The 27,065-nt window shown below is 33.6% G+C and overlaps 1 protein-coding gene across 1 annotated transcript in view; it reads left to right on the top strand.

Moving 5' to 3' along the window:
* Positions 1 to 27,065, top strand: part of LOC134699022 (fibrocystin-L-like) — an 85,546-nt gene that overhangs the window by 33,025 nt on the left and 25,456 nt on the right. Inside the window, exons 23-38 of the mRNA XM_063560714.1 lie at positions 3,295 to 3,561; positions 7,083 to 7,207; positions 8,413 to 8,542; positions 9,115 to 9,301; positions 10,100 to 10,347; positions 13,606 to 13,788; positions 14,102 to 14,281; positions 15,905 to 17,392; positions 17,968 to 18,117; positions 18,525 to 18,708; positions 19,724 to 19,883; positions 20,837 to 21,002; positions 21,886 to 21,965; positions 22,270 to 22,399; positions 22,844 to 23,227; positions 25,832 to 26,765. Of these exons, the coding sequence (XP_063416784.1) occupies positions 3,295 to 3,561; positions 7,083 to 7,207; positions 8,413 to 8,542; positions 9,115 to 9,301; positions 10,100 to 10,347; positions 13,606 to 13,788; positions 14,102 to 14,281; positions 15,905 to 17,392; positions 17,968 to 18,117; positions 18,525 to 18,708; positions 19,724 to 19,883; positions 20,837 to 21,002; positions 21,886 to 21,965; positions 22,270 to 22,399; positions 22,844 to 23,227; positions 25,832 to 26,765 (4,996 nt within the window). The remainder of the gene's footprint in view (positions 1 to 3,294; positions 3,562 to 7,082; positions 7,208 to 8,412; positions 8,543 to 9,114; positions 9,302 to 10,099; positions 10,348 to 13,605; positions 13,789 to 14,101; positions 14,282 to 15,904; positions 17,393 to 17,967; positions 18,118 to 18,524; positions 18,709 to 19,723; positions 19,884 to 20,836; positions 21,003 to 21,885; positions 21,966 to 22,269; positions 22,400 to 22,843; positions 23,228 to 25,831; positions 26,766 to 27,065) is intronic.

Below are 27,065 nucleotides of genomic sequence, written 5' to 3'. Positions count from 1 at the left end.
TATGGACAAATTTTTTTCAAGATTGACATTTTCAATGAGCCAAGATTTTAAAGGGAGGGACTGTAGAGGGTCTGAAAAGGGGGGATTAACCATGTTTTTCGATTTCTAAATTTTTGGTCTTGTCTTTCAAATTGGTCTACATTAAGGTCCAAAGGGTCCAAAATTAAACTTAGTTTGAATTTCTTGAACTCTTGGGGTTCTTTGATATGCTGAATCTAAATATGTACTTAGATTTTTGATGTTAGGCCCAGTTTTCAAGTTGGTCCAAATAGGGGTCCAAAATTAAACTTTGTTTGATTTTAAAAAAAATTGAATATATCTGGGTTCTCCAATATGCTGAATCCAACCATGTATTTAGATTTTTAATATTTGGGTTCAGTTGTCAAATTGGTCCACATTGAGGTTTAAAGGGTCTAAATTGAATATTATTTTATTTCATCAAAAATTGGATTCTTGGGGTTCTATGATATGTTGAATCTTACCATGTATTTAGATTTTGGATATTGGACCATAATAGGTAAATGTCCAATTCAAAAATTTTAAGTTTTTAAGTTTAACTTCTTAGACCACATTCATTCTGTGTCAGAAAACTATGTTTTGTCAACTATTTAATAACAATCCAAATTCAGAGCTGTAGCAAGCTTAAATGTTGTGTCCATACTTGCCCCAACTATTCAGGGTTATACCTCTGCCGTCATATAAAGCTGCGCCCAGCAGGGCATCTAGTTGTAATCTGTTTTAAACAAAATAATTAGTTTAAAATATAAAACTTTGAATTCAAAAGGAAACAAAATTGATTTTCTGTTAATTTATAGACAATTTTTGATTGTTAGACTTAGTATGCATGTTTTGAAACTTACAGCAAAACAAAACCCAAGGGGGTGGGGATATTTAACATGGTTACATTTATCATTAGCAACTTTAGTTCTGAATATTTCTCATTCTTTACCAAAAAAGAGTTATTGTGCTACAAAAAAACTGTTTAATGTAAGAATAGAGAATGTTTCACGCTTAAGGGCATACGATACAGTTTTGATCCTATATTTACAAGTTCATGAAAGTTTGTATATAGGCTATTTGTTACCTGATTAAATCAAATATTTAATAAAAAATATACCTTTATGTGCTACTTTTTGAGTAAAATGAGGTCGAAATTTTGTATATTTGCTCGAAATTCAGATTTATGGCCGTAATTTCTTTTTTCGAAAGAAAGACATAACTTTTTTGTTATAAGAGATAAACACAAGTTGTTTTTTGTTAAATAATCGGTAAATTCTGTATTTTATAAATATCTTAATCAAATATGCAATTTTTTATTCAGAAATAACTCATATTTATCAAAATTTCATGATTTGAGGAAAAAACGTCATTTTTTACTGCATGTTTATTAAAATTAAAACAAATCCTCTATTTACAGTTTTATAAAATTTGGGTCATTTAATCTCCATGCAAAATGGAACAAAATGCCGTTTTGAAAAATAGAGGTCCATGAACTCGTTTTCAAATTAAATCAGTTTGAATGATAAAAATCAGTCGAAAAATGCATCTTTTCCCAATATGTCACAGTTTGACGTCGCGAAAATAACAAATTACGTTAGCAACGTCATTACCTTCCCTGTAACTGTACCGTATGCCCTTAAGGTGGTACCCATCACTTTCACTACAAATAATTCGGCTCGTTTAATTTTCATAAAATTTTGTCAAAGTATATACTTTGACACTTTAACAACAAAAATTTTTTTTTTTAAACCAAACCGTTTTGTCAGAAAAATTACACTGGTTATATAGCAGTTTGACAAACACCAATTTTGACAACATAATTAAAATGTTTAGCTGACTTTACGGAGTTTCTCCCTGTAGTGTTAGGTACCACCTTAAAATACTAGTATATTGCCTAGATTATTTTTGGAAAATCAAAAAAAATATTGTTAAAATTTGAAGATAGGGGTTAAAGTACCGTTACTGGAACTAGGGGTTAAAGTATCGTAACTGCAACTTTTTTTTTAACATAAAGATTGAAGTTTGACAGAGAGGTTTACCGTTATAGAAACATGTTGTTGTACTATAGTGTTTGTTATGCTTTATCCTTATCCTTGTGATTGTTGTAACTTTATGTTATGTAAATACCTACTTTACAAACCTAATTACACATGATTAAATCTACATGCTCAGATAATGTTTAATTATAGCCCTGTTCCAAAGAAGAAGAGTCACTGGTCTTTTTGTCTGTTCCATAATATATTTATCACATTTCTCAGAAACTAAAAATATGAGCTAACTGACATTCTGTAGTGTAAACGGAGGAGGTTGGTGACAGCACCTCCAGGGATGTGTAGTGGTCAGTACTTTCTCCCTATTTGACCATCTCAATACCTGATATCAGATTATGGATTAACAACAGACAATTCATCATATGAAACTATATTTTATTCACAAATGTACAATAAAATTATAAATGCATCAAACAAAGTCGGATAAACAGAACTCAGAAAACTTTCCCAAATGAAGTTAAAAAATAGAGTAATTTCAAATGTATAATAAAAATAAAGTGTTGGCAGAGTTAGTCTTAAATAAAGTAAAATAGCTTTGCGTTGCATGTAACCTCAGCTTAACCCTTCTTGTAAAAAATTTGTGATCGCAATCCCCAGGGATCTGTCATCTGAAACATCTATCATCTGATTGTATATGTTATACACATGCTCATTATTAATGCTTCGTTGTGGATTGTTTATTATAAGTTGACAATCAATAAACTACGGCATTAAAACATGACAATTTTAAACACTTTCACTACTGAATTTATTTTTTTAGCAGGATTCCCTGGACGAAATTTATTTGTCATTTGCCTGACCGGGATTAATTTGACATGTGCTTCAGCAAAAACGACCTCGTAGTTTTGGTCATTGAAAACTCGGGAACCGTAGCTAATTGTGCGGTCAAATTTTGATAAAATGTAGATAAATATGATAGGTTGACCATCTGTAACCTTTTCATAGAGTGAGAAGCAGTTTATCATAAAAACACGTCTCGAAAACGTAGATTGATTGAGTCAGAAGATAATTTTTGTCATTGCCTACTGTATATCACTTTCACTTCATATTTTCACACAATAATAGACATAGAGATAACAAAAAAAGTGACGATTTTACAAAATATTTCTGTAAAAAATGATAAAATCGTGCACAGAAGACTAAGTTTATGATATGTACATGCATTGGTTCAAGAATTGGAAAAAAATAATATTCATCAGTCACTCTTTTCATATGACTTTAATATATGTCATCCATTTTACAGGAGTGTCCGGTACAAATATCACTATAACTGGATCAGGATTTGATACTTCACCGGAAAATAACATTGTAATGATTGGAGATGTTGACTGCTACACATTTGAAGCAAAAGCTGATGGGACAGAAATCCAGTGTACTGCAGGCGAGGGTCCTAGAAATTTAGAATTTATAACAGTGAGAGTGATTGGAAAAGGCTATGCTACTGGAAGGAAGATATTTATTTTCACTATGAGTTTGACTGATTTTTCACCATTAACAGTCAGTTTAGGAGGTAAGACTTATATTTTTAGCTCACCTGGCCCAAAGGGCTAAGTGAGCTTTTTCCATCACTTTGCGTCCGCATAGATGCCAACCATTACGATTTTTGCGTAGTTTTTCCGATTTTGCGATAAAAAGTACGCTATTACGGTCAAAGTCGAATAGTTACGGATTACCAATCATCGCCGTTCAATTTTGTAAAACACGGATTTTTATCATTACTTTTCCGTCCTGGTCCGGTATTTAGAAAACGCCAATGTAATGCTTCCGGTTTCTCGGGAGTTATCAACCTATTGTTGAGTAACTAACTGACTTCCGAAGAGGCAAACTTGCATTTATGAAGTAACTTTCCCCCTTTCTCTACTTCTCCTTGACAAAACGAAAATGTACTAGTCAAGAACATCTGAACAATAAATGAATGGAATACATACTACAGACAACATGTTAAACGACAAATTTCGTGCACATCACTTTGCAACCACTTGTCAGTAATTTTTATTGGTAAATGCACGTTTATGAATGATTACGGTTACTTTTTCAAAAATACGGAAAATTTGATAGTTTGTTACTGATTGTGTCAAAGGGGGTTGGCATCTATGCGTCCGGCGTCTGTCGAAGTCGTCGTCCATCGTCATTAACTTTTACAAAAATATTCTCCTCTGAAACCACTGGGCCAAATTAAACCAAACTTGGCCACAATCATCATTAGGGTATCTTGTTTAAAATTGTGTCCGGTGATCCGGCAACCAACCAAGATGGCTGCCATGGCTAAAAATAGAACATAGGGGTAAAATGCAAAGACCAAAGCATTTAGAGCAAATCTGACATGGGGGTCAAATTGTTAACAAGTCAACAACTATATGCCCTGAAATTTTCAGATGAATCGGACAACCTGTTGTTGGGTGGCTTCCCCTGAATTGGTAATTTTAAGGAAATTTTGCTGTTCTTGGTTATTATCTTGAATATTATTATAGATAGAGATAAACTGTAAACAGCAATAATGTTCAGCAAAGAAAGATCTACAAAAAAGTCAACAAGACCGAAATGGTCAGTTGACCTCTTTAGGAGTTATTGCCCTTTATAGTCAATTTTTAACCATTTTTCGTAAATCTTAGTAGTCATTTACAAAAATCTTCTCTGATGAAAGGACTGGGTCAAATTAACCCAAATTTGGTCACAATCATCTTTGGGATATCTAGTTTAAAAAATGTGTCCGGTGACCTGGCCATCAAATCAAGATGGCTGCCACGGCTAAAAATAGAACATAGGGATAAAATGCAGTTTTTGGCTTATAACTCAAAAACCAAAGCATTTAGTGCAAATCTGACTAAGGATAAATGTTAATCAGGTCAAGATTTGAAAAGGACAACATGTTGTTAGGTTGCTGCCCCTGAATTGGTAATTTTAAGGAAATTTTGCTGTTTTTGGTTATTATCTTGAATATAATTATAGGTAGAGATAAACTGTAAACGGCAATACTGTGCAGCAAAGTAAGATTTACAAATAAGTCACCTTGACGGAAATGGTCAATTGACCCCTTTAGGAGTTATTGCCCTTTATAGTCAATTTAACAATTTCCATAAAATTTGTAAATTTTTACTTACATTTTCAACTGAAACTACTGGGCCAAGTTCATTATAGATAGAGATAATTGTAAGCAGCAAGAATGTTTAGTTAAGTAATATTTAAAAGCGCATCACTATCACCAAAACACAATTTTGTCATGAATCCATCTGCTTCCTTTGTTTAATATTCACATACATGACTTAGACCAAGGTGAGTGACACAGGCTCTTTAGAGCCTCTACTTGGTTATTATCTTGAATAATATTATAGATAGAGATAAACAATAAATGTGAGCCAAAATTTGTTCCTGTGAAAAAAGTTCCAGTGGACTTAATTTCACAAGTAATTTGTTCTGGGAGAACTTTTTACACAGACAATTTCTATATAATTTGTTCCTTCTATATGAAATAAGTTCCACACTTTACCTGGTGAAATAAGTTCTGGGTTGGTGAAATTTGTTCCTTACCTAGTGAAATAAGTTCCATGTTTGTGAGATTTGTTCCTTACCTGGTGAAATAAGTTCTGGATTTGTGAGATTTGTTCCTCACCTGGTGAAATAAGTTCCTTGCATATGAAATATGTTCCACTGGTTAAACAAGTTATCTTATATACTGAGCACTTGTCATGAGTCAGTTTAAAGTCATTATAAAAACATGTATTTAGTCTGTATTATATTGATTATGTAATAAATAAAAAGTTTAAACATCCAATTTGGATCATGTGGAGTTCAGCAAAAATTAAATAACATACTCAATTAATAATACTAAAAATGACAATTATGAACCAGGAAAGAGTAGAAGAGAAAGAGAAAGAAATAATAATAAAAGTTACTCCCCCAAAAAAGGTATCATACTTAAAGAGGAACAATTGTACTTTTAAAAAAGGACAAAGTGACTGATCAATTATTTTAAAAGACAAAGAAACAAAAGACACACTCTTGAAAAACTGTGCAATGACCATAGCTAAGTATATGTATGGTTAGAACACCCATGACAGATCATCAGGAAACAAGGAGGTCGAATAACACATAAAGGATAAAACATAGATACACATTATGATACATTATCATCGCTTTTATTTCTTATCTTCATCCTACAGTCATGCATTCAATTGCAAACGTACCCCATGCAAGCACAGTACTTATTTGCTGTGAAATAGGTTCGAGCAGAACATTTTCATTGATTTCTATAAAATACCTTTGTTCAAAACTAATATCACAGGTTCTTATTTCACCTTTTCTTTTAAATTTTAGTATTGGAACAAACAAAACTCATGGTGCTGTAATTTTTGTTCCAGAACTTATTTCACACTTGTTTAAAAAATTAGTTCCGGAACAAATTTTATAGTGCTGGAACATATTTTCTGTGACATGAGTTCCGGTGGAACATATTTCATATGAAATTTGTTCCGGCGGAACAAATGTCACGCCGGAACAAATATTTTGTTACACACCAGATCCGGATTTCGACAATAAATGTCTCTTCAGTGATGTTAGGGATCGAAACAGTATTTGGAAGGCCATATAAAAAGTACCCTCATTTTTAGAAAAAGTACCCTCATCTTTATATAAACTCTTGAATTTTAAGAGTCAATATAGGATTAAAGGATCATATAAACCAGAGGGAAAATATACTACATGCCCATGCAAAAAAAATAAACAAGTCTAAATTGAAAACTACGTTCAAACCTATGATTGCGTTGGATAAAAACTGCAATTTTTATATCTGTGCATGTCAAACAAATTTCGTTGTAGAAGGGTCTAAAAACAGCACAAACAACATTTTCCAAAAGACCAAAAAAGTGAAAAGTATATTTAAACAAAACGCATTTGACTAACAGGTGGAACAACTGATGTTCTCTAACCCTGCTGACTGCCATTGGTGATTGCCAATTAATATATTTATATATATATATAGTAAAAGTATACATACAAATCTTGACTGTATGATTAATTTTCCTGATTTTTCAGGTGGTACACTACTTGATGTAAATGGAGAGGGATTTGCTGAAAATGTTGCAATTTTTGTCAATGAGGTTCCATGTGTAGTGGTTGAAGGGACAACACGATTAGCTAGATGTATTCTTCCAGCACTGGTAGGTAAAGTTGTTCAGACTGTTCTGTTAGGCTACAACATGTTAAACTAGATGTATCCCTCAAGCATTGGTTAATACCTGCTCAGTCTGTACTGTTTGGCAACAACATGTTAAACTAGATGTATCCCTCAAGCATTGGTTAATACCTGCTCAGTCTGTACTGTTTGGCAACAACATGTTAAAGTAGATGTATCCCTCAAGCATTGGTTAATACCTGCTCAGTCTGTACTGTTCTGCAACAACATGTTAAACTAGATGTATCCCTCAAGCATTGGTTAATACCTGCTCAGACTGTTCTGTTTGGCTACAACATGTTAAACTAGATGTATCCCTCAAGCATTGGTTAATACCTGCTCAGTCTGTACTGTTTGGCAACAACATGTTAAACTAGATGTATCCCTCAAGCATTGGTTAATACCTGCTTAGTCTGTACTGTTTGGCAACAACATGTTAAACTAGATGTATCCCTCAAGCATTGGTTAATACCTGCTCAGTCTGTACTGTTTGGCAACAACATGTTAAACTAGATGTATCCCTCAAGCATTGGTTAATACCTGCTCAGTCTGTACTGTTCGGCAACAACATGTTAAACTAGATGTATCCCTCAAGCATTGGTTAGTACCTGCTCAGTCTGTACTGTTTGGCAACAACATGTTAAACTAGATGTATCCCTCAAGCATTGGTTAATACCTGCTCAGTCTGTACTGTTTGGCAACAACATGTTAAACTAGATGTATCCCTCAAGCATTGGTTAATACCTGCTCAGTCTGTACTGTTTGGCAACAACATGTTAAACTAGATGTATCCCTCATGCATTGGTTAGTACCTGCATAGTCTGTACTGTTCGGCAACAACATGTTAAACTAGATGTATCCCTCAAGCATTGGTTAATACCTGCTCAGTCTGTACTGTTCGGCAACAACAAAGTTGTGAAAGGGTGGATGATAGACTAAAGAGCTATGCTCCTCGGAAATATTAGATATATGGAAACTGGCCTACTTAGTGCTCTCATGGGTACAATTCTTATTAGATTTTTATAAAACTTATACTATAAGTTGATATCAGCAATATCTTGGACAAGTTCTATGATGGTGGAAGAGTTATGCCCCTTGTAAATATAAAATAAGTGCAATGCGGGGGACATTGGAACTCAGTTCTTTTTCATTTTTTATTTACAAAATCTTTTTTCTTCTTCTTCAAAATAGCCAGCAGGAGGTTATTTTGTTAAAGTGATAAGTGGAGGACTGACTATCTTATCTGCTGCATCTATACAGTATGATGCTTCTACTACACCCATGATAACCAACGTTAGTCCTACCACAGAGGGAGTAGTAGGTATGTATATTCCAATGTAATTTTATTTAATTTTAGGTTTATTTATATCAAGTGTAATTGATCATATTATACTGCTGTCCCACCATTTTTATAAAGCATTGTTTTCTTGTAATTGTGTGGCCATTGCATTGTCAGATATATAAATCTTGCTTCTGATAAAATACCTTGAATAAGATCCTTGTTTAAGTGGAAACCCAAATGAACAATTTTGTTGCTATTATCTATTTAATTTTTATGACCAAGAAGTTGTTAATGTACGTATGATTTTGTTTTTATTCAAAGAAGGAAATAATTAATTTGATTGAACAATCCTTAGTTGTTATATTTGAAAATGGATGATTGCTTCCACTGAATTAACATATTTGGAAAAATACCCAGGTCATCCACCATTTGGTAGTTGAAGCTATTTAATGTGTTACATTTGTTTCACTTTTCCTGTAAAGTTCATTTTATTTTTTGCATTATAAAACAATGAACAAACTGTTACTGTAAACTAATTTCATTTCTTCTGGGCATTGTACTTCTAAAAAAATGTATTTTGCATGTTTATTTTTTACATTTTTCATTATTAGGTGGTTCTCAACTGACCATTACTGGTTCTGGGTTTTCTAATAGTGGAACTCTTCGTATTGGAGATACAGAACTACCAGATGCTGTATTTACAGACACTACCATCACTGCTACTCTTCCATCCATGTCACAAGGAGTTAAAAAAGTCTGGGTGTTTGCTAGTACCACTAATGGCGCAGCTGTCAACAGGTATACATATTAAGCAATATTAAAATTGATTTTTGTGGATCTCAATGTTTCATGTAATTACTGGTCTGTTAGTCTATTATAGCACAATATACACCAATTTTCAATTGATTTTGGATATATTTCCCCATTTTTGGGGGGTCAGTGGTCTTGATTTTATGACCATGAGCCATAATTGTCAATTTCATTTAAAATTAATTAGAGGTAATTACTTGTGGTTATTTCTCATTTGCAAAAAAAAGTCCATTCAAAGATTAAATTCATTCTAATTCTACATGAAGCTCAATTGCAAAGCTCAGTAATTTACATAGTTTTCTCTATACAAAATCATTCCTATACAAGAAAAAAAATCTAGTTATTAGCACTTTAGCCTGACAAGTGGCTTTTCAGTCTATTGCATAAACAAAAATTGCCATCTATATTTGCTACACTGAAGTCTGACATTTTATTTACTGGAAATTACAATAAGGTTTTAATTGAATTCTTTCAAATCATCCTTCCCCGTGATAATTAGAAGATGTGGTATGATTGCCAATGAGAACTTGCCACCTGGGACAAAATGACATAGATTAAGTAACAACTGTAAGGTACTGTTGGATTTATTTTTAGAGATTTCTTGGTTAATAAAGAGCTGTACTTTTTTAGGGAGAGATTATGATCAGTCATTTGAACAAATGAAAGATCTTTAAAAGTTACAGAGGTTAACTATAATAATACCTCATTTACCATTTTTTGTAATATATATATATATTATATATATGGAAGATACAAGTTAAAAAATGTTTTCATATATGTCTTCAGTTTGAACAAGGTTCCAGAAATAGAATATCTGCTAAAAGTGACTAATGTATTCCCTAAGTCTGGATCCCTGTTTGGTGGTACCAGAGTAACAATAACAGGTGCTGGGTTCAGTACAAATGGATCACTGGCAGAGGTTAAAGTTGGTGACACTGACTGTAATGTTGACTTCACCAGTGAGACACTGATTGAGTGTACCATACAAGATACAGGAGATGTTGTGGAGATCACCAATCAAGGAATACATAAAGGTATTGAAACTTCAAGGATTTAGAAAAAATATACCACAAACTTGTTTATATTGCAATCTCTTAACTTTACACTTTTATCATCATGATATTAGCATAAGTTGTATTACAAAACTTATCAGAGTTATTATGCCCCACCTATGATAGTAGAGGGGTATTATGTTTTCTGGTCTGTGGCTCCGTTCGATAGTCCGTCCATCCATTAGTTCATCCGCAGGTTAAAGTTTTTGGTCAAGGTAGTTTTTGATGAAGCTGAAGTCCCATCAACTTGAAACTTAGTACACTTGTTGCTTATGATATGATCTTTCTAATTTTACAGCCAAATTAGACTTTTGACCCCAATTTTATGGTCCACTGAACATAAAAAATGAAAGTGTGAGTTTCAGGTTAAAGTTTTTGGTCAAGGTTGTTTTTGATGAAGCTGAAGTCCAATCCACTTGAAACTTAGTACACTTGATGCTTATAATTATGACCTTTTTAATTTTAAAACGAAATTAGATTTTTGACCCAGTTTCACGGTCCATGGAACATGGAAAATGATAGTGCCAGTGGGGCATCCGTGTTCTTTGGACACATTCTTGTTTTAAACTATTTGGTCCGAGACCACCATTGTCGTCCCCTGATTTTCGTTGTTCACAAATATAGTCCCTAGTGTTGACAGTGGGTTACTTGCCATTAATTTGTATACCCCTTCCAAATTTATTTCTCCATGTTCAATGCCTCAAATTGCAAGTAGGGGGATGAAATTACACTGTAAAAAAATTTGGGTCCAGAATTTTAAAGGAAAGTAGTGATTTGGTCCAGCTGAAAAAGGTTGAAAATGAGCACTTCAGAAGCTGTCAAAAGATTTCAAGACGCCCTAAACATAAAATTGTCCATATTTTGAGTTAGAGGCGATGAAGTTTTCTATAAATTTGATATGATTTGTCCCAAAAGTAGTACAACACACTGTAAAAGTTTTTTTGAGAAAGCGCAGGTGGGATTTTTTTCATTTTCATTTATGTTCTAAAAGAAATGCACTACGAATTAATTGTGTTCTCGGACCTAAGAGGTGAAATCTGTAAATATAGAAATTGTACTCTGGCAACTTCCCTAAATGATTTGATGGTGTCAACTTGTCAAATAGCATGAAACTAAAGGATTTAAACTTTTATTTTATAGAATTTCTGCAAAAATGACCAATTTTGGCATTTTATGGTCAAAATAGGCATTTTATAACTTTTCCAATATTGATGCATAAATGGCATACTGACTTTCTATCTGACAGGTTTTTATGTGTCAATATTTGTGTTTCTATTCCTTTATCTGCTTCTTTTACTTATTTATGAACTCTGAATCTACAGAAAAGAAGTTTATCTCAGATAAAATGTGCAAAGTGTGTTGTATAAATGACCCTTGTCTAACGCCTTGTTTGGATGAAGTCAATAGTGGGGAGCTTGGTATATAAAATTTGATGTCCATATTAGAGACCTCACTAAATTTGTATCAAATGCACTTTACAATGTCTATTGTACCTGTTCCATTTCACATAATATATTTCTTTTCTTCTGTAGGATAGCAAGTGGTTTAAATATAAGCCTGTTGAGAATGAATTGCATGCAAGTTTTTCCCTAAAAAGGCAAGAATCTTTGTTTCAGCCCCTACTGCTTGTACGAAAAGTTAATTGTAAGAGTCTTTTTGTGCTCAGATTTGTTGTATCATGTCACATGAGTATAGAAATGATAAAAAAGACACAAATTTTTATTTTTTATAGCCTCAATATGCATTTTTTAATGTAAATATGTGGCACGGCCTAAATTGACCCTAAATTTTTTCCAGTCTTACTTGGCCTAAGACCCTTTTAAACTAATATGATATGTTATTTGTAACTTTTCTTTCCATTTAAAGTACTTTAAATACATATGTAAGGATTATTTATAACCAAAAAGCTTCACAAATTTAAAATTGCTGGAAAATATTACATCTTTATGTAAGGCCCCCCTTCATTGAAAAACCTAAATTTTTAGGCGCGGGCTCATATAAATTGTGACTTTTGAATAATTATGCCAAGTCTGATAAATAAAATGAGTACTCTATTGCTTTTAGTACATGATAAGTTATATATGAAGGCATTTAAAAAGATTTTTTTTGCAATATTTTAATTTTTAAAGCCCCAAATGTTGATAGTTGAAATTTTTCAATTTTAACGTCAAAATTTTACACGCAAAGATGAGTATAGAACTTAACTTAATGTCTATAATATACATCCTATTGTCATGAAACTTTGTAAGCAGTGTTATAATACATTAAACTTTGTTCATACCAAGTTTTTTTAAGATTTGTCAACTCTTTCTACCCTATTAGGTCCGAGACCACCATTGTCGTCCCCTGATTTTCGTTGTTCACAAATATAGTCCCTAGTGTTGACAGTGGGTTACTTGCCATTAATTTGTATACCCCTTCCAAATTTATTTCTCCATGTTCAATGCCTCAAATTGCAAGTAGGGGGATGAAATTACACTGTAAAAAAATTTGGGTCCAGAATTTTAAAGGAAAGTAGTGATTTGGTCCAGCTGAAAAAGGTTGAAAATGAGCACTTCAGAAGCTGTCAAAAGATTTCAAGACGCCCTAAACATAAAATTGTCCATATTTTGAGTTAGAGGCGATGAAGTTTTCTATAAATTTGATATGATTTGTCCCAAAAGTAGTACAACACACTGTAAAAGTTTCTTTGAGAAAGCGCAGGTGGGATTTTTTTCATTTTCATTTATGTTCTAAAAGAAATGCACTACGAATTAATTGTGTTCTCGGACCATTTACTTCATTGTTGTCTTCAAATTTTCAGCAACACTGATCGGAGTTGTAATGTATATGTAACTGTTAGTGATAGGTACTTTACAAAACCTGACAGCTCAACATGTTTCTATTTCAAGCCAGTAGAGGTTTGGGAAAGACAAACATAATACTACTACTCTGAGGGCATTTAAGCTCTGATTTATGACAGTTGTTTCTTTATAATTCTTTTTAACTTGTTAAAATAAAAGTCACATTATTTTTTGTCAGTTTTCATAGCTTAATTTCCCTTTTTGAATATACCTTGGAGTTCAGTGTTTATGTTATATATATATTTTTTTATTGATAAATAATACTATTAATGATTTTTTCTTTTTATGTAGCCTCCACAGAAAAATGTATGAAAACCAGCATTCTATTTATGATTGTTTTATGTAAAATCTATTGGTGTATTTCAATTATTTGATGCAATCAATTCTTGTTTTTCAGTACATGGTAAGGGCTATGCATGGATTCCTAAGAATGCCAACGCAAAAGTAGGTGATACGATAAGATGGACATGGACAACTTATCCCTATATAAATAACTTTAAACCTTGTGTAAGACAGACTGTTAACCTGACATCCATGGTTCTACCAGACGACGGATTTATCAGTGCAGCATCACCAAATGGTACACATTTTATTCTAATAATTATGATGTATATGAAAATTGAAACAAAATATACTTAAAGATAATATAAGATTTTCTTTTTAAAATGGAAATAAAACATGCCCATGAGACATTGCTCTACCAGAAAACAAACGATGTAGATAAATCGATCTAGACAGTAAACTTCATAGCTATAAAGTAGATTCTTATAAGACATCTCAAAGTAGACAAAAAAACTTCTCTTTTCTTTTTTCTTTTTTGTTTTACTATATTTCATAAATTGATACTTTATATTCATAATCATAGAGTATTACTTGAATGTAATTTATTTCAGGTGTGTTTGAATACAGAGTATCAGAAGCCAATGTGACCTATTATTATTCCAGTTGTTGGATAGAGGAGTATGAAATCATCCGTTACGTTGGAACATTGATTGTAGAAGACAAACCTCAGTCTGTAGAGGAGGTCATGGTAAAAGTAGGAGGATATGAGGCCACTTACGACGTTAATTCAGGTACTAGGTTTATGTTTTCACCAATTGGTCTTATATATGTGCGGATAGAAATCTACCCTAATGGAAGTTCACATACACATAAACATGTATAAAGCCTTTTGTGGGATTTTGGAACATTAACATGTGAAATTAAAGGTAACTTTGGGCTTATTTTGTAGGGTTCTTATAACAACTAAATTTTCAAATAGTCATAGACTTTGCATAGAGATTTTGTCAACTGTCAACCTGACATAAGTTAACATATGGGACAACATCCCTAATGCGCCTTGAAATGAGGAACTCAAAAGTCATGTGTAAACAAAAATTATCTGTGTAGTGATATTTGACACTTTTCTATGATAAACAAGTGACTGATCTTATAACCATTTGAGTTAATTTAGAAAGTAGGGGAACACAGAATAAATGTGTTAATAAATCTATGGAGCTATTAAATGTGTTCAAAGTATTAAATTTTCAAAGAACTTGAAAAATGTTTGATTATGGGATTATTTACCCTGAGGAGCTGCATCACAAAAGGATACAAAAGGATACTCCGGGTTTGCTAATTTACGGAAAAAGCAATCTCACTTCGTACCTCGAAAATTTAATACATGTATTGAATTTCATTTGCATAAGATTGATTTCTATCTGAAGCAGCTCATATATAGTAGTGCTGTGGTATGATTAGTTTTACCTGTGTTTATACCTTTAATAGTTTGTGTTTTATAAAAGAGGGACCAAAGATACCAAAGGGACAGTCAAACTCGTAAATCTAAAACAAACTGACAACGCCATGGCTAAAAATGAAAAAGACAAACAGAAAAACAATAGTACACATGACACAACATAGAAAACTAAAGAATAAAGAACACGAACCCCACCAAAACCTAGGGGTGATCTCAGGTGCTTGGGAAGGGTAAGCAGATCCTGCTCCACATGCGGCACCCGTCGTGTTGCTTATGTGATTACAAATTCGGTAAAAAGTCTAATTCGGTAGGTCAAATTCATGAAAGGGAAGGGGATTGTAGTTACAACGTAAGGAACATATCCGATATCATTTGTGAAACGGTTATTCCATAACGGTCAACCAACTCGTGATGGCGTCCGTAAAATTTACGAAGGGATGATTTCAACTTCACCATTTGAAACTCTTGGTTTAATAGCTTCCTTGTGAGCAGTAACCCTCTATCAAGAAAATCATGATAGGAAATGCAAGCACGGGAATATCGTATCAATTGGGAGATATATACCCCGTATGCAGGTGCTGCTGGAATGTTGCTACTTAGAAATGGAAAGTTCACAATTGGAAAGCTGAAATCATCTCTTTTGTCGCAAAGTTTTGTCTTCAACCGACCCTATAAATTTACCCAGTAAAGAGTTGCCAAGGTCATGTGCAGAAAAGGGAAGGTGCACTCAACATTTCCTCCTGTTCATACGTAGTTTATGATATATTAGAATAAACTTATTTTCCACCATTTGATTGTTTTTGCTGGGTTGTTGTTTCTTTACTTATACTTGTGATTTAGGATTCTCTAAAAAAAACACTAACACTCCACAAGTAATTTATTCATATTGAACCATCTGCCATTAAAGATTTGATCAGGAACAGCCATTTTTACATCAAAAATATCTTTTGCATTTCAGGTGTTTCCGACCCAAATGCACCATCAGGGTGTAGTGAAATAAGAACACCTAAAACAGGTTGTACCACAGCCCCACCAACAGGGGGAGCTGCTGACAAGTTTAACTTCCTATTACAGACATGCTTCACACCAGTAGTTAATTCCTTCAGTACAAATGATGGGACAACATCTGATAGTATTACAATCTCAGGTGAAGGTTTCTCCTCTACACCCTGCCAAAATGAAGTTTACGTTGGAGAAAACATGTGTTCGGTCCAGTCATCTACTGATAGTCAGATAGTATGTTCACTGGATGCAGCTAGTTCACCATTGGTATGCAAGCCACAAATGTTCAATGTTCGAGTCGCTAATCGAGGAAATGCCAATATAGAGGTCAGTGGTCAGAATGGTAGGCGATTTGTGTTGTATCCAATGATCAGTGATATCTCTCCATCCTCTGTATCCATCAATGGTCAAGGTTTACTGACTATAACAGGATCTGGTTTCCAAGGTGATGAGAACTCCATTGTTGTTACAGTTGGTTCATTGACTTGTGCAATCCAGTCTGTTTCCTACACTGAGATAACTTGTACAATGCCAGCATTTTCAGCAAGTAACCAGTTGGTAGAGGTTAAGGTCGGTGCCTATGGACATGTGTGTGATGCAAGATGTGAAGTTTCTCCATCCTGTGAAATAAACTATGCTCTGGCTAGCACACCAGAAATGACAAGTGTTGCTCCCATAACATTTGATGGTACATCTACTCCAGTAACAATTACAGGTCAAGGATTTGGTACAGATAGTTCAAATGTAATGGTTACAATTGGCGGGGCTGATTGTACTGTTACCGTTGCAGCTGCTCAGACTGTTGCATGTACAATAACCAATGTACCTGTTGGATCTCAACCTGTAGTTGTATTGCTGAAAGACACTGGATTAGCAACAAACACTAACAATATACAGATAACAAGCCAAGCAGTCATTTCTAGCATAACTCCATCAGAAGGGAGTATCCATGGTGGTACTATGATTGATATTGTTGGAAATGGATTCACAGATGATACAGTTGTTACAATAGATGGAGCCACTTGTCAAATAAGTCTTGTGACCTTGTCCTCTGTCAAGTGCATGACACCACCACATGCTGCACAAATGGGAGTAGCTGTCAACGTCATGGCTAACGGTGTAAATTATCCAGCTAAGCCTTTTGATTACAATACTGCAGCAACCCCACAAGTCAATAGCATCACATTCACAACGCCTCATGCAGGAGAAACTGTATTCATCAATGGTGCTGGATTCTCAAGTGACCAGACTAAAAATAAAGTAACCATAAATTCTGTTGATTGTCCAGTGACCTCTTCGACGTCTACAGGAGTTCAATGTACAGCCCCTGCCCTACCTGATGGAACACACAGTGTCGTTGTTCGTGTAGAAGGGAAAGGATTATCAAATGACGATCAAACAGTTACTTATGTCATTACATTATCAGCAATAAATCCAACTCAAGGTAAGATAACTCAGAAACAGTATTAACTGGATGTCAAGCTTAGTTAAAATCTTATTACTAACTTATAATTAAAAACACTAAAAATATCATTCTTTTAAAAACATAGAAAATCATGGCAAAAGGATTGAGAGGGTTTACATTGTATATATAACCAACTTATAATAATTGAAAATTGATAAATTGGTTGTACATGTCAGCACAACTCTCATTTCTCACTAAATTTCAGTGACACGAACGCAGATACTTCTTCATTACCAATAACAATATACATGTATGTATATCAATAAGATTAAGATCTCCTTGGAATTTATAGAGCTTAAGGAAGTATACCCCAGGGTAAGGAAAATTACTCTTTAAATCACAAGTATTTTTGTTTCAATCATTTTCATAAAGATATTCTATGCTTCTATGTTACATAGATTATTTCCAATCAGTTTAAAGTAAATACTTAAAATACTTTGATGAAACTTTACTTTACAAAAACATAAATGATTTAAAGAGTTATCTCCCTGAACCAAGGTCTATCCCCTTGAATGCATCTAATAATACAAATGATTTCTTTTTATTGACAACAGGTAGTGTTGGTGGTGGACAGAAGGTGACCCTAACAGGATCAGGATTCAGGAATACAACAATAGTTGAAATTTGCAATCAAGAATGTGAGAGAGACATGTCTGAGGTGCAGACAGCAGCACAAATAATATGTTTAGTTCCACCAGCTAGTGGTTAGTTCTATTATTTGTTATACCATTGTCATATATTTATATGGGGATACTGTAAATTCAGAAATTATAAGTTGATAAGGATTTCTAGTTGCATTTTCAAAGGTCAATACAAACAAAAATGTATAAACATATTTTTGTTTTGAATTTCTGTTTCTGTTTATGTTAATGTTTATCCAATGTGTTTAAATGTAGAAAATCTCTAAATCCCCCCAAAATTTGCTCTCAAACTCCAGACATAAAAATTGGCTTCAGCTTTATGATGTCATAGGAAGGCATCCCAGAAAAAAATAAAATAGCCTTGTCAGACGTCATAATTATTTGGACTAGTCTGGCATGTGATGCAGATGTTTAGTCAATCTAAGTTAAACCTGACCAATTCGATTTTCTTGTTCTTTATATATTAACAGGTTCAGTTACAAGTACCTTTGGATGTGATGTAGAAGTCCAAAACTCCCAGTCAGGAAGACGTAAAAGGAATCCAATTACCTTTACCTACATGGCAAGCCTGACTCCATCCATCACTAATGTAACACCACGTCGAGGGGGCACAGGTGGAGGGGTAACAATTACCATTGAAGGATCTGGATTTGGGTAAGTATTATAAAAGGGGAAAGGTTGGGATAGCAAAATACCAGTTTTACATCTGCACATATGTATGTGGTGGTGTCGTATATAAAATCACTACTCATTAAATCCTACATCCTGCTTTGTTTTCTATATAAATCAATATAATGCTAAAACAATCATCTTTATCTATGTTTTTTTTATGTACTACACATCTACTTTCGCATAGGTACTATTTCTGTACTAAAAACATGTAGTAATGGAGATTAGCACTATTTTGTTACTCTAAAATTATTGTAATATTAAGGTACCTGTATTTTACAGTACTTTATTTGTACTTGAAATTTAGGTACTACAGGTTTTTGGTTACTACCGTTACATTTTTAGCATTTTGAAAGTTTTTCTATTTCAAATCTCTTAAAGTTATGATTTTCAAACATGGAATATTGTATTATTTTTGTTCCAAAATATTTAGTACAGATCAAGTACTGTAAAATACAAGTATCTGAATATTACAACAGTTTTAAAGTAAAGAATAGTACTAAATATTAAAAGTAAATTTCCAGTACTGCATTTTTTTAGTACAGAAATAGTACCTATGCAAAAGTAGCTGTGTAGTGTTTTGAAACAATGTATGAAATCTTGCTGTTCCAATATACTTATCCGATCAAAGACATCACAACTTTAGATTAGAAATGTATGTATATTCCTATGAACAAGATTGTGGCTGGGAATCTTCATGTTATCAAACAGGAACTTGTCAGACAGAAGCTTGTAGACATATATTAAGGGCAATTTTATATTTTTAAAGTCTGTTGATTGGGTATTTTAATTTGTATTATAAATGAACAGGAACCTATAAGACCAATTCCTTTGATCACTTTGTTGGTGGATTTGTTGATGTTATGGTAGCATGACTCTTTAAAGCCTTTAACCATCTCTCTCTCCTCTTACATTTCTTTATATAACAGAACGGTTGCATTGTTTGTAGATGTCATGGTAGCATAAACCTATCCCTGTTAAATTTTTTTATATTTTACAGAACTGTTGCCAGTGATATTGATGTTAAGATAGCAGGGACACCATGTACAGTAATTAATACCGTGGTGGATACTCAAGTAACATGTATGACAGGGGAGCACTCACCAGCAGAGGTCACTAGTGTCATGGTCCAAGTCGGTGGAAATGGATATTCTATTGAGGTAGTTTTGAAAAAATCTTTTTAATAAGCAGGAAAAAAGAACCTTCACATGTAAAATAGGTCATCAAGGTGTAACTATTTATTGTTTTCTGTTCTCTGTTATATATATTAATTTCATAAATTTGTTAGTCCATAACTCCCCTCAAGTTATTTTGTCCCCTCAACTTATTTTGACAGAGAGCAACCAAACTGGCACTAACTGTTCTACATATATATAAGTTTTTACACATAAATTCAGGATAAAAGACCACTTTCGAGTGTTCCCATCACCAGAAAAAACTTGTCAGTTATGCGCGCCTTTATGACGTCATTTACCAGATAGAGGAGATCACCTGTATCCCTGCACTGTTATCAATCGTCAAGAGGTACTTAATCATGAATCCCTAATGACAGCAGTGCTGATTGTTAATTATGAGAATTCAATTTGCTGAATAATCCGTTCAATATAGCATCATAGTTTTCCAATCACTCATTCAACATGTCAGTAAAACCAAAGTTTTTGACGGAAATGGATTGAACTCGAAATTTGTCTATTGATTTCATTCAGAAAAAGTTGCAGAAAGTTGCAGACACAACGATTATTTAAAAATACCAGTTGATGTACTAGCCTTTATCAAAATAAGCTGTTATGTAAATCTTTTCATACAATGACTTCCAGGCATCATGTTGGAAATAGAATGTCACAGTTCAAAGATTTGTGAACAATGACATGTACATTTGTATATTTGGGAGCTACAATTTGATTTTTAAGGGGGGGGGGGGGGGGGGGGACAGTAGGACAATATTTTTCATCCTAGTCTCTCATAGGAGACAGTGGGACAATATTTTTCATCCTAGCCTCTCATAGGAGACAGTGGGACAATATTTTCCATCCTAGCCTCTCATAAAAATCAAATGGTGGCTCTCTTAGCTTAATATTGAATATGGAAATATACCTTTTTTTACTACTTACAGGCTAGTCCTGGAGATGCCAAGTTCCAGTATGTTGATCTGTGGTCTTCCCCCTGGACCTGGGGTGGAAACCCCCCACCAGGGGATGGCACTTTGGTGGTTATAAAGAAAGGACAAACTGTTGTATTGGATCAGAATACAGCATCTCTGAAAGCTTTGTTAATAAAAGGTGAGTTGATTGTGTCAACAGTTGGCAAATCAAGTCAACAGTTCACAAAGCATTCACAAGACATCAAGACATACATGTATGTAAGGTAGATTTATAGATTCTTTCAGAAGTTATAAGAATATAAAAAATATTAAAGCAGAAATGAAGTATATCTGCAACCTATCAGCACAAAAAACATTTAGACTGGGATGTACTCTTTCCTGTGTAGACAGCATCAAAACTATCAAAAGTTTATTAGTTTGTTGATAAATCTACACAAAACTCAGTGTAGTAAACAATTATTTTAAATAAGCTTGCTATTGCAATACCAATTTTTATTATCTGGATTATTTAAACTTAAATATAAAAAGAACACTTGGTATGATTGCCAATGAGACAACTCTACATAAGAGACCAAATGTCATAGAAATTAACAGCTATAGACCACTATACTGCCTTCAACAATGACCAAAGTTCATAAATAAATATGTTTTTGGTAATTAATCATTAAGTTTTGTATTACAACTCCCAAGATAATGTTATTTTCCTCAATGAAGCTATTAAACAAAGAGTTTCAATATGACCTACCGAATTAGACTATTTACCAGATTTTTTATCACATAAGCAACACGTGACGGGTGCCACATGTGGAGCAGGATCTGCTTTCCCTTCTGGAGCACCTGAGATCACCCCAGTTTTTTTATGGGGTTCATGTTGCTTTTTCTTTAGTTTTCTATGTTGTGTCATGTGTACTATTGTTTGTCTGCTTGTCTTTTTTTCATTTTTAGCCATGGCGTTGTCAGTTTATATTCGATTTATGAGTTTGACTGTCCCTCTGGTATCTTGTGTCTCTCTTTTATCTCACAAGAAAAATATGATGATATATGATATATTTTGGTTTTAGGTGGTGAGCTAATATTTGATGAGGCAGATGTAGAAATAAAGGCAGACAACATTTTAATCCTAGATGGAGGACTATTACAGGTAATTAATTTAGTATTTGAAGAACTATATAGCAATAAGCTAAATTTGCATTTTTTAAATGTCAAAAGTTGGTGTATTTACAAGATCAAAAATGAAAAAGCATTTAAGTTTAGTAAATCTGTGCTGATTCTTATTTCTTCTAACGATTCATTAACTTTTGACTTAACATAATATTCATTAATTTTATCTAGTTTTATAGTTATTTCACAATTTTTGCTGTTGTGACAAAATGAAAAAAAACACCTTTGAACTGTCTTATAAATGATGTTTCAATAGCACTGTATTTATCTTGTTTTTATTAAAGGTTGGTACAGAGGATAAACCTTTTCAACATAGAGCCATTATCACTGGTACTGGACATGTCAGAACTAAAGAACTGCCTATTTATGGAACTAAGTCAGTTGGTGTTAGAGAAGGCAGACTAGATCTTCATGGTTTGTTTAATTTGATACTGTTTTAAATCTGACTAAACTTAACCCAGAGTAAAAAGGAAAACATGTCTTAATGGAACCCTGTGTAATTTTAAACCTGACTCAAGGGCATACCATACAGGAAATAATTCCTTTGTTGTTTTTTTATTTTTTTAGTATTTCGACACTAGGTCAATTTTTATATACACTATGAAAATTCAACTTTCTGCAATTATTGACATTGTATGACAAGCATATATTTGACCCTAACTGCAATATAACTTGTTTTTTTGTTACAATAATGTGATGATCAATATAAATTTATGACCATTTTAGAAATTACTTGAGATAAGCATCAAGGGTAAAGATTTTTAGCAATAAATTTATAAAAATATTCATTAAATTGTGTCTGTAAATGTGTTACTACTCACATATCTTTATTTTAAGAATGTTCAATCTATTTTAAAGGTCAGGTCATAGATTTTACATGGACAAAGTTAGCCATGACTGCAACTGTAGGGAGTAACACAATAAAGGTTAAAGACTCTGTGGGCAGTGGTACAAGACCATGGAGAACTGGAGATCAAATTGCTATAGCATCTACTGGTCACTTCAACTCTCAAGTACAGAATGAGTTACATACTATTGATTCCGTTGAGTTAGACGGGGTAACTATACATCTGACTGATACCCTGAAATATGAACATCTTGGAACGTCTGAAACAATTGGTGGACACACTCTAGAATACAGAGCAGAAGTAGCTATGTTGACACGTAATATTCTCGTAAGAGGGTTTAGCGACCCCCAATGGGAAGAAGAGATTGAAAAATGTGATGCAGGATTTAATACAGGTTTGTAAAACATATTGAGAATGAAGATTAAATTGAGAATAAAAGTTTGGTCAATTTTACCTTGACGTCTACTACAGTGAACTTTTATCTTACTTGTGTTTTGATGCATAACTTTTGTACTGTAGAACTTATATTTACAAAACTTTGTATGTAGAGGTATCATATTGACCTTCACTTTGACCTTTAATTTATATATTTACAGTTTACTAACCTAAGATGTTGTTCCTTAATCAGTATAATTCTGTCAGATCAACCTTTTTGTAATCATGTTAATAACTAACTAACTCAGAGGCAATGATTAGTACAATGAATGACTGAAACCCAAAATAACATTATGCCATTGTCTTAATATCGAATTTCATATAGTTAAAAATACATTTAAGAGGGGAGGGATTATCTGTCTGCTATGTTGAAGAAAAACTCTGGTAACTTTATTCAACTGAGAATTTTATTCTTTTAGTTTCCATGTGATAAATGAGGGTGGTAAAGGGTTATTTTCGTGTAACGTTATCGCCCTTTTTAGCTCACCTGGCCCAAAGGGCCAAGTGAGCTTTTCTCATCACTTGGTGTCCGGCGTAGTCCTGCCTTAACTTTTACAAAAATCTTCTCCTCTGAAAGTACTGGTCCAAAATAAACCAAACTTGGCCACAATCATCATTGGGGTATCTAGTTTAAAACTTGTGTTTTGTGACCGGGCAAACCAACCAAGATGGATGCTAAGGCTAAAAATAGAACATAGGGGTAAAATGCAGTTTTTGGCTTATAACTCAAAAACCAAAGCATTTAGAGCAAATCTGACATGGGGCCAATTTGTTAATCAGGTCACGATCTATCTGCCCTGAAATTTTCAGTAAATTGGACAACCCGTTGTTAGTTTACTGCCCCTGAGTTGGTAATTTTAAGGAAATTTTGCTGTTTTTGGTTATTATCTTGAATATTATTATAGATAGAGATAAACTGTAAACAGCAATAATGTACAGCAAAGTAAGACCTTAAAGTAAGTCAACTTGACCAAAGTAGTCAATTGACCCCCTAAGGAGTTATTGCCCTTCATAGTCAATTTTTAACAATTTTCACAAAATTTGTAGATTTTCACTAGCATTTTCCACAGAAACTACTGTTATCGATAGAGATAATTGTAAGCAGCAAGAATATTTAGTAAAGTATGATCTACAAACACATCACCATCACCAAAACACAATTTTGTCATGAATCCATCTGTGTCCTTTGTTAAATATTCACATAGACCAAGGAGAGCAACACAGGCTCTTTAGAGCCTCTAGTGCGTAAATCTTAGTATTCTTTTACAAAAATCTTCTACTCTGAAACAACTGGGCCAAATTTCCAAACTTGGCCACAGTCATCATTGAGGTATCTAGTTTAAAAAATGTGTCAGGTGACCTGGTCAATCAACCAAGATGGCCACCATGGCTAAAAATAGAACATAGGGGTAAATTGCAATTTTTGGCTTATAACTCAAAAACCAAAGCATTTAGAGCAAATCTTACATGGGGGGTAAAATTGTTCATCAGTTCAAGATCAATCTGCTTTTGAATTTTCAGATGAATTGGACAACCCTTTGTTGGTTTGCTGTCCCTGAATTGGTAATTTTATGGAAATTTTACTGTTTTTAGCTCACCTGGCCTAAAAGGCCAAGTGAACTTTTCCCATCACTTTGCGTCCGGCGTTGTCCTGCATCGTTTACTTTTACAAAAATCTTCTCCTCTGAAACTTAACTGGGCCAAATTAAACCAAACTTGGCCACAATCATCATTAGGGTATCTAGTTAAAAAAATGTGTCCGGTGACCCGGCCAACAAACCAAGATGGCCGCTATGGCTAAAAATAGAACATAGGGGTAAAATGCAGTTTTTGGCTTATAACTCAAAAACCAAAGCATTTAGAGCAAATCTGACATGTGGTAAAATTGTTTATCAGGTCAAGATCTATCTGCCCTGAAAATTTAAGATGAATCAGACAACCTGTTGTTGGGTTGCTGTCCCTAAATTTTAACAAACATTTTCCACTAAAACTACTGGGCCAAGTACATTATAGATAGAGATAATTGTAAGCAGCAAGAATGTTCAGTAAAGTAAGATGTACAAACACATCACCATCACCAAAACACAATTTTTTCAAACACTTGGCAGGGATCGTCAAGAAATATTTTTTTATAAGCCTTAAACCAAGTATACCATAAATGTGTATACTAAATCAGGAATATAGAGTAAAACAAGTAGTTAATTTAATATATACAAGAAGACAGTGACTCACTCAGTCACAAAAGGTTCACATAAAAGTATTTATTTTTCGTGCAACGTTCATTACAGAAATTATTTTACGTTCAACGTGAAATTATGTCTTATTTCACGTTTTTTTTGTGCAAGCACCCCTCCCCTGTACCACCCCCATAAATGGTACCATTTGACAATATCTAATAAAACTTTGAATAAAGTTTATAATTTCAATTTAAAGTTTGGTTATGGCATTCACAGTTTAAGACTTTTTCTATAAACGGGGATTGGTGATCACTAGATCATATAATTATATGTCTAAACAGTGGAATCTTCAATGTTTTATTATGTTATTTGTTGGGTAATTACAGGTGAATTTGCTGTACAAAGCTGCTTTCTTGGAAGATTTGGTGAAGAACTAGGAAATGATCAGTTTGGTGTTCAAATTATAGTTCATCCACCAGAATATGATAAACATCTAGCCCAGGCATATGTTGAATATGTGGAGTTTACTCATGCAGGACAAGCTTTCCGTCTTGGAAGATATCCAATGCATTACCATTTGAATGGAGATATGACAGGATCTTATGTTAGAGGATGTGCCTTCCACCAAACATTTAATAGAGCTGTCAATATCCATGGTACTCACAATGTATTGGTTCAAAATAATGTGGGATTTAATGTAATGGGTGGAGCTTTCTTTTTGGAAGATGGTATTGAAACAGGAAACATTTTTGATGGCAACCTTCTGATATTTGTACGGGAAAGTTCGAGTTTGCAGAATGATGACATAACACCTGCAGCCTTCTGGATCACTCACCCAAATAATACAGTAACGAACAATGCAGCTGCTGGGGGAACTCATTTTGGTTTTTGGTATCGACTTAAAAGCACTCCAACAGGTCCATCACGTACCGACTCTATCAATCCAAAACATGATATAATGGGTAAATTTGAAGATAATTCATGTCATTCATGTGGATGGTTTGGTTTATGGTTATTTGAAGATTATTTGCCACGAGACAATGGATTATCCAGTGGAGCTCCAACAACTGCTGTATTTAAGAATATGTACACATGGAATTGTGACAAAGGGGCGGAGCTTGTTAATGGAGGGGCAGTACAGTTTGAAAATTTCAAAATGGTCAATAATAGGAAAGCTGGATTTGAGATTAAACAAATTAAGGAAGGTGATTTCTATGCAAACACTGGAGCATTGATTAAAGATGGATTTGTTGTCATGTCTTCACCATTGCTAGGATCTGCCAATAGCCCAGGTGGCATAGTTCTTCCACTCACAAATAGGTAAAAAAATAAACACATTAAATAATTTCATAAGCTGGATTTATCTTAATCAAAAATGCTCAAATCCTAATATTTAAAAGCCAAGGTTGTATATGAAATGAAACAGTTCAGAATGAAAGCTTGAAATATTTGATAGACACTTGTCTCTTATTAACAATATTATAGGTGTTTTAACTGGTTCTAATCGAGGGCATGTACTATCATGGCCATGTATCTACTGTTGTTTATCTATCTACCGCCCATTGATCACTCAAAAACAACAAAATACTTTGAGCAAGTTTCATGAATTTTGTACCAAAT

Source organism: Mytilus trossulus, unplaced genomic scaffold (assembly GCF_036588685.1).
Source record: "Mytilus trossulus isolate FHL-02 unplaced genomic scaffold, PNRI_Mtr1.1.1.hap1 h1tg000024l__unscaffolded, whole genome shotgun sequence".
NCBI classification, from domain to species: Eukaryota; Metazoa; Mollusca; class Bivalvia; order Mytilida; family Mytilidae; genus Mytilus; species Mytilus trossulus.
The sequence above is the reverse complement of the archived record's forward strand: the minus strand, read 5'-3'. Positions and strand labels throughout refer to the sequence as shown.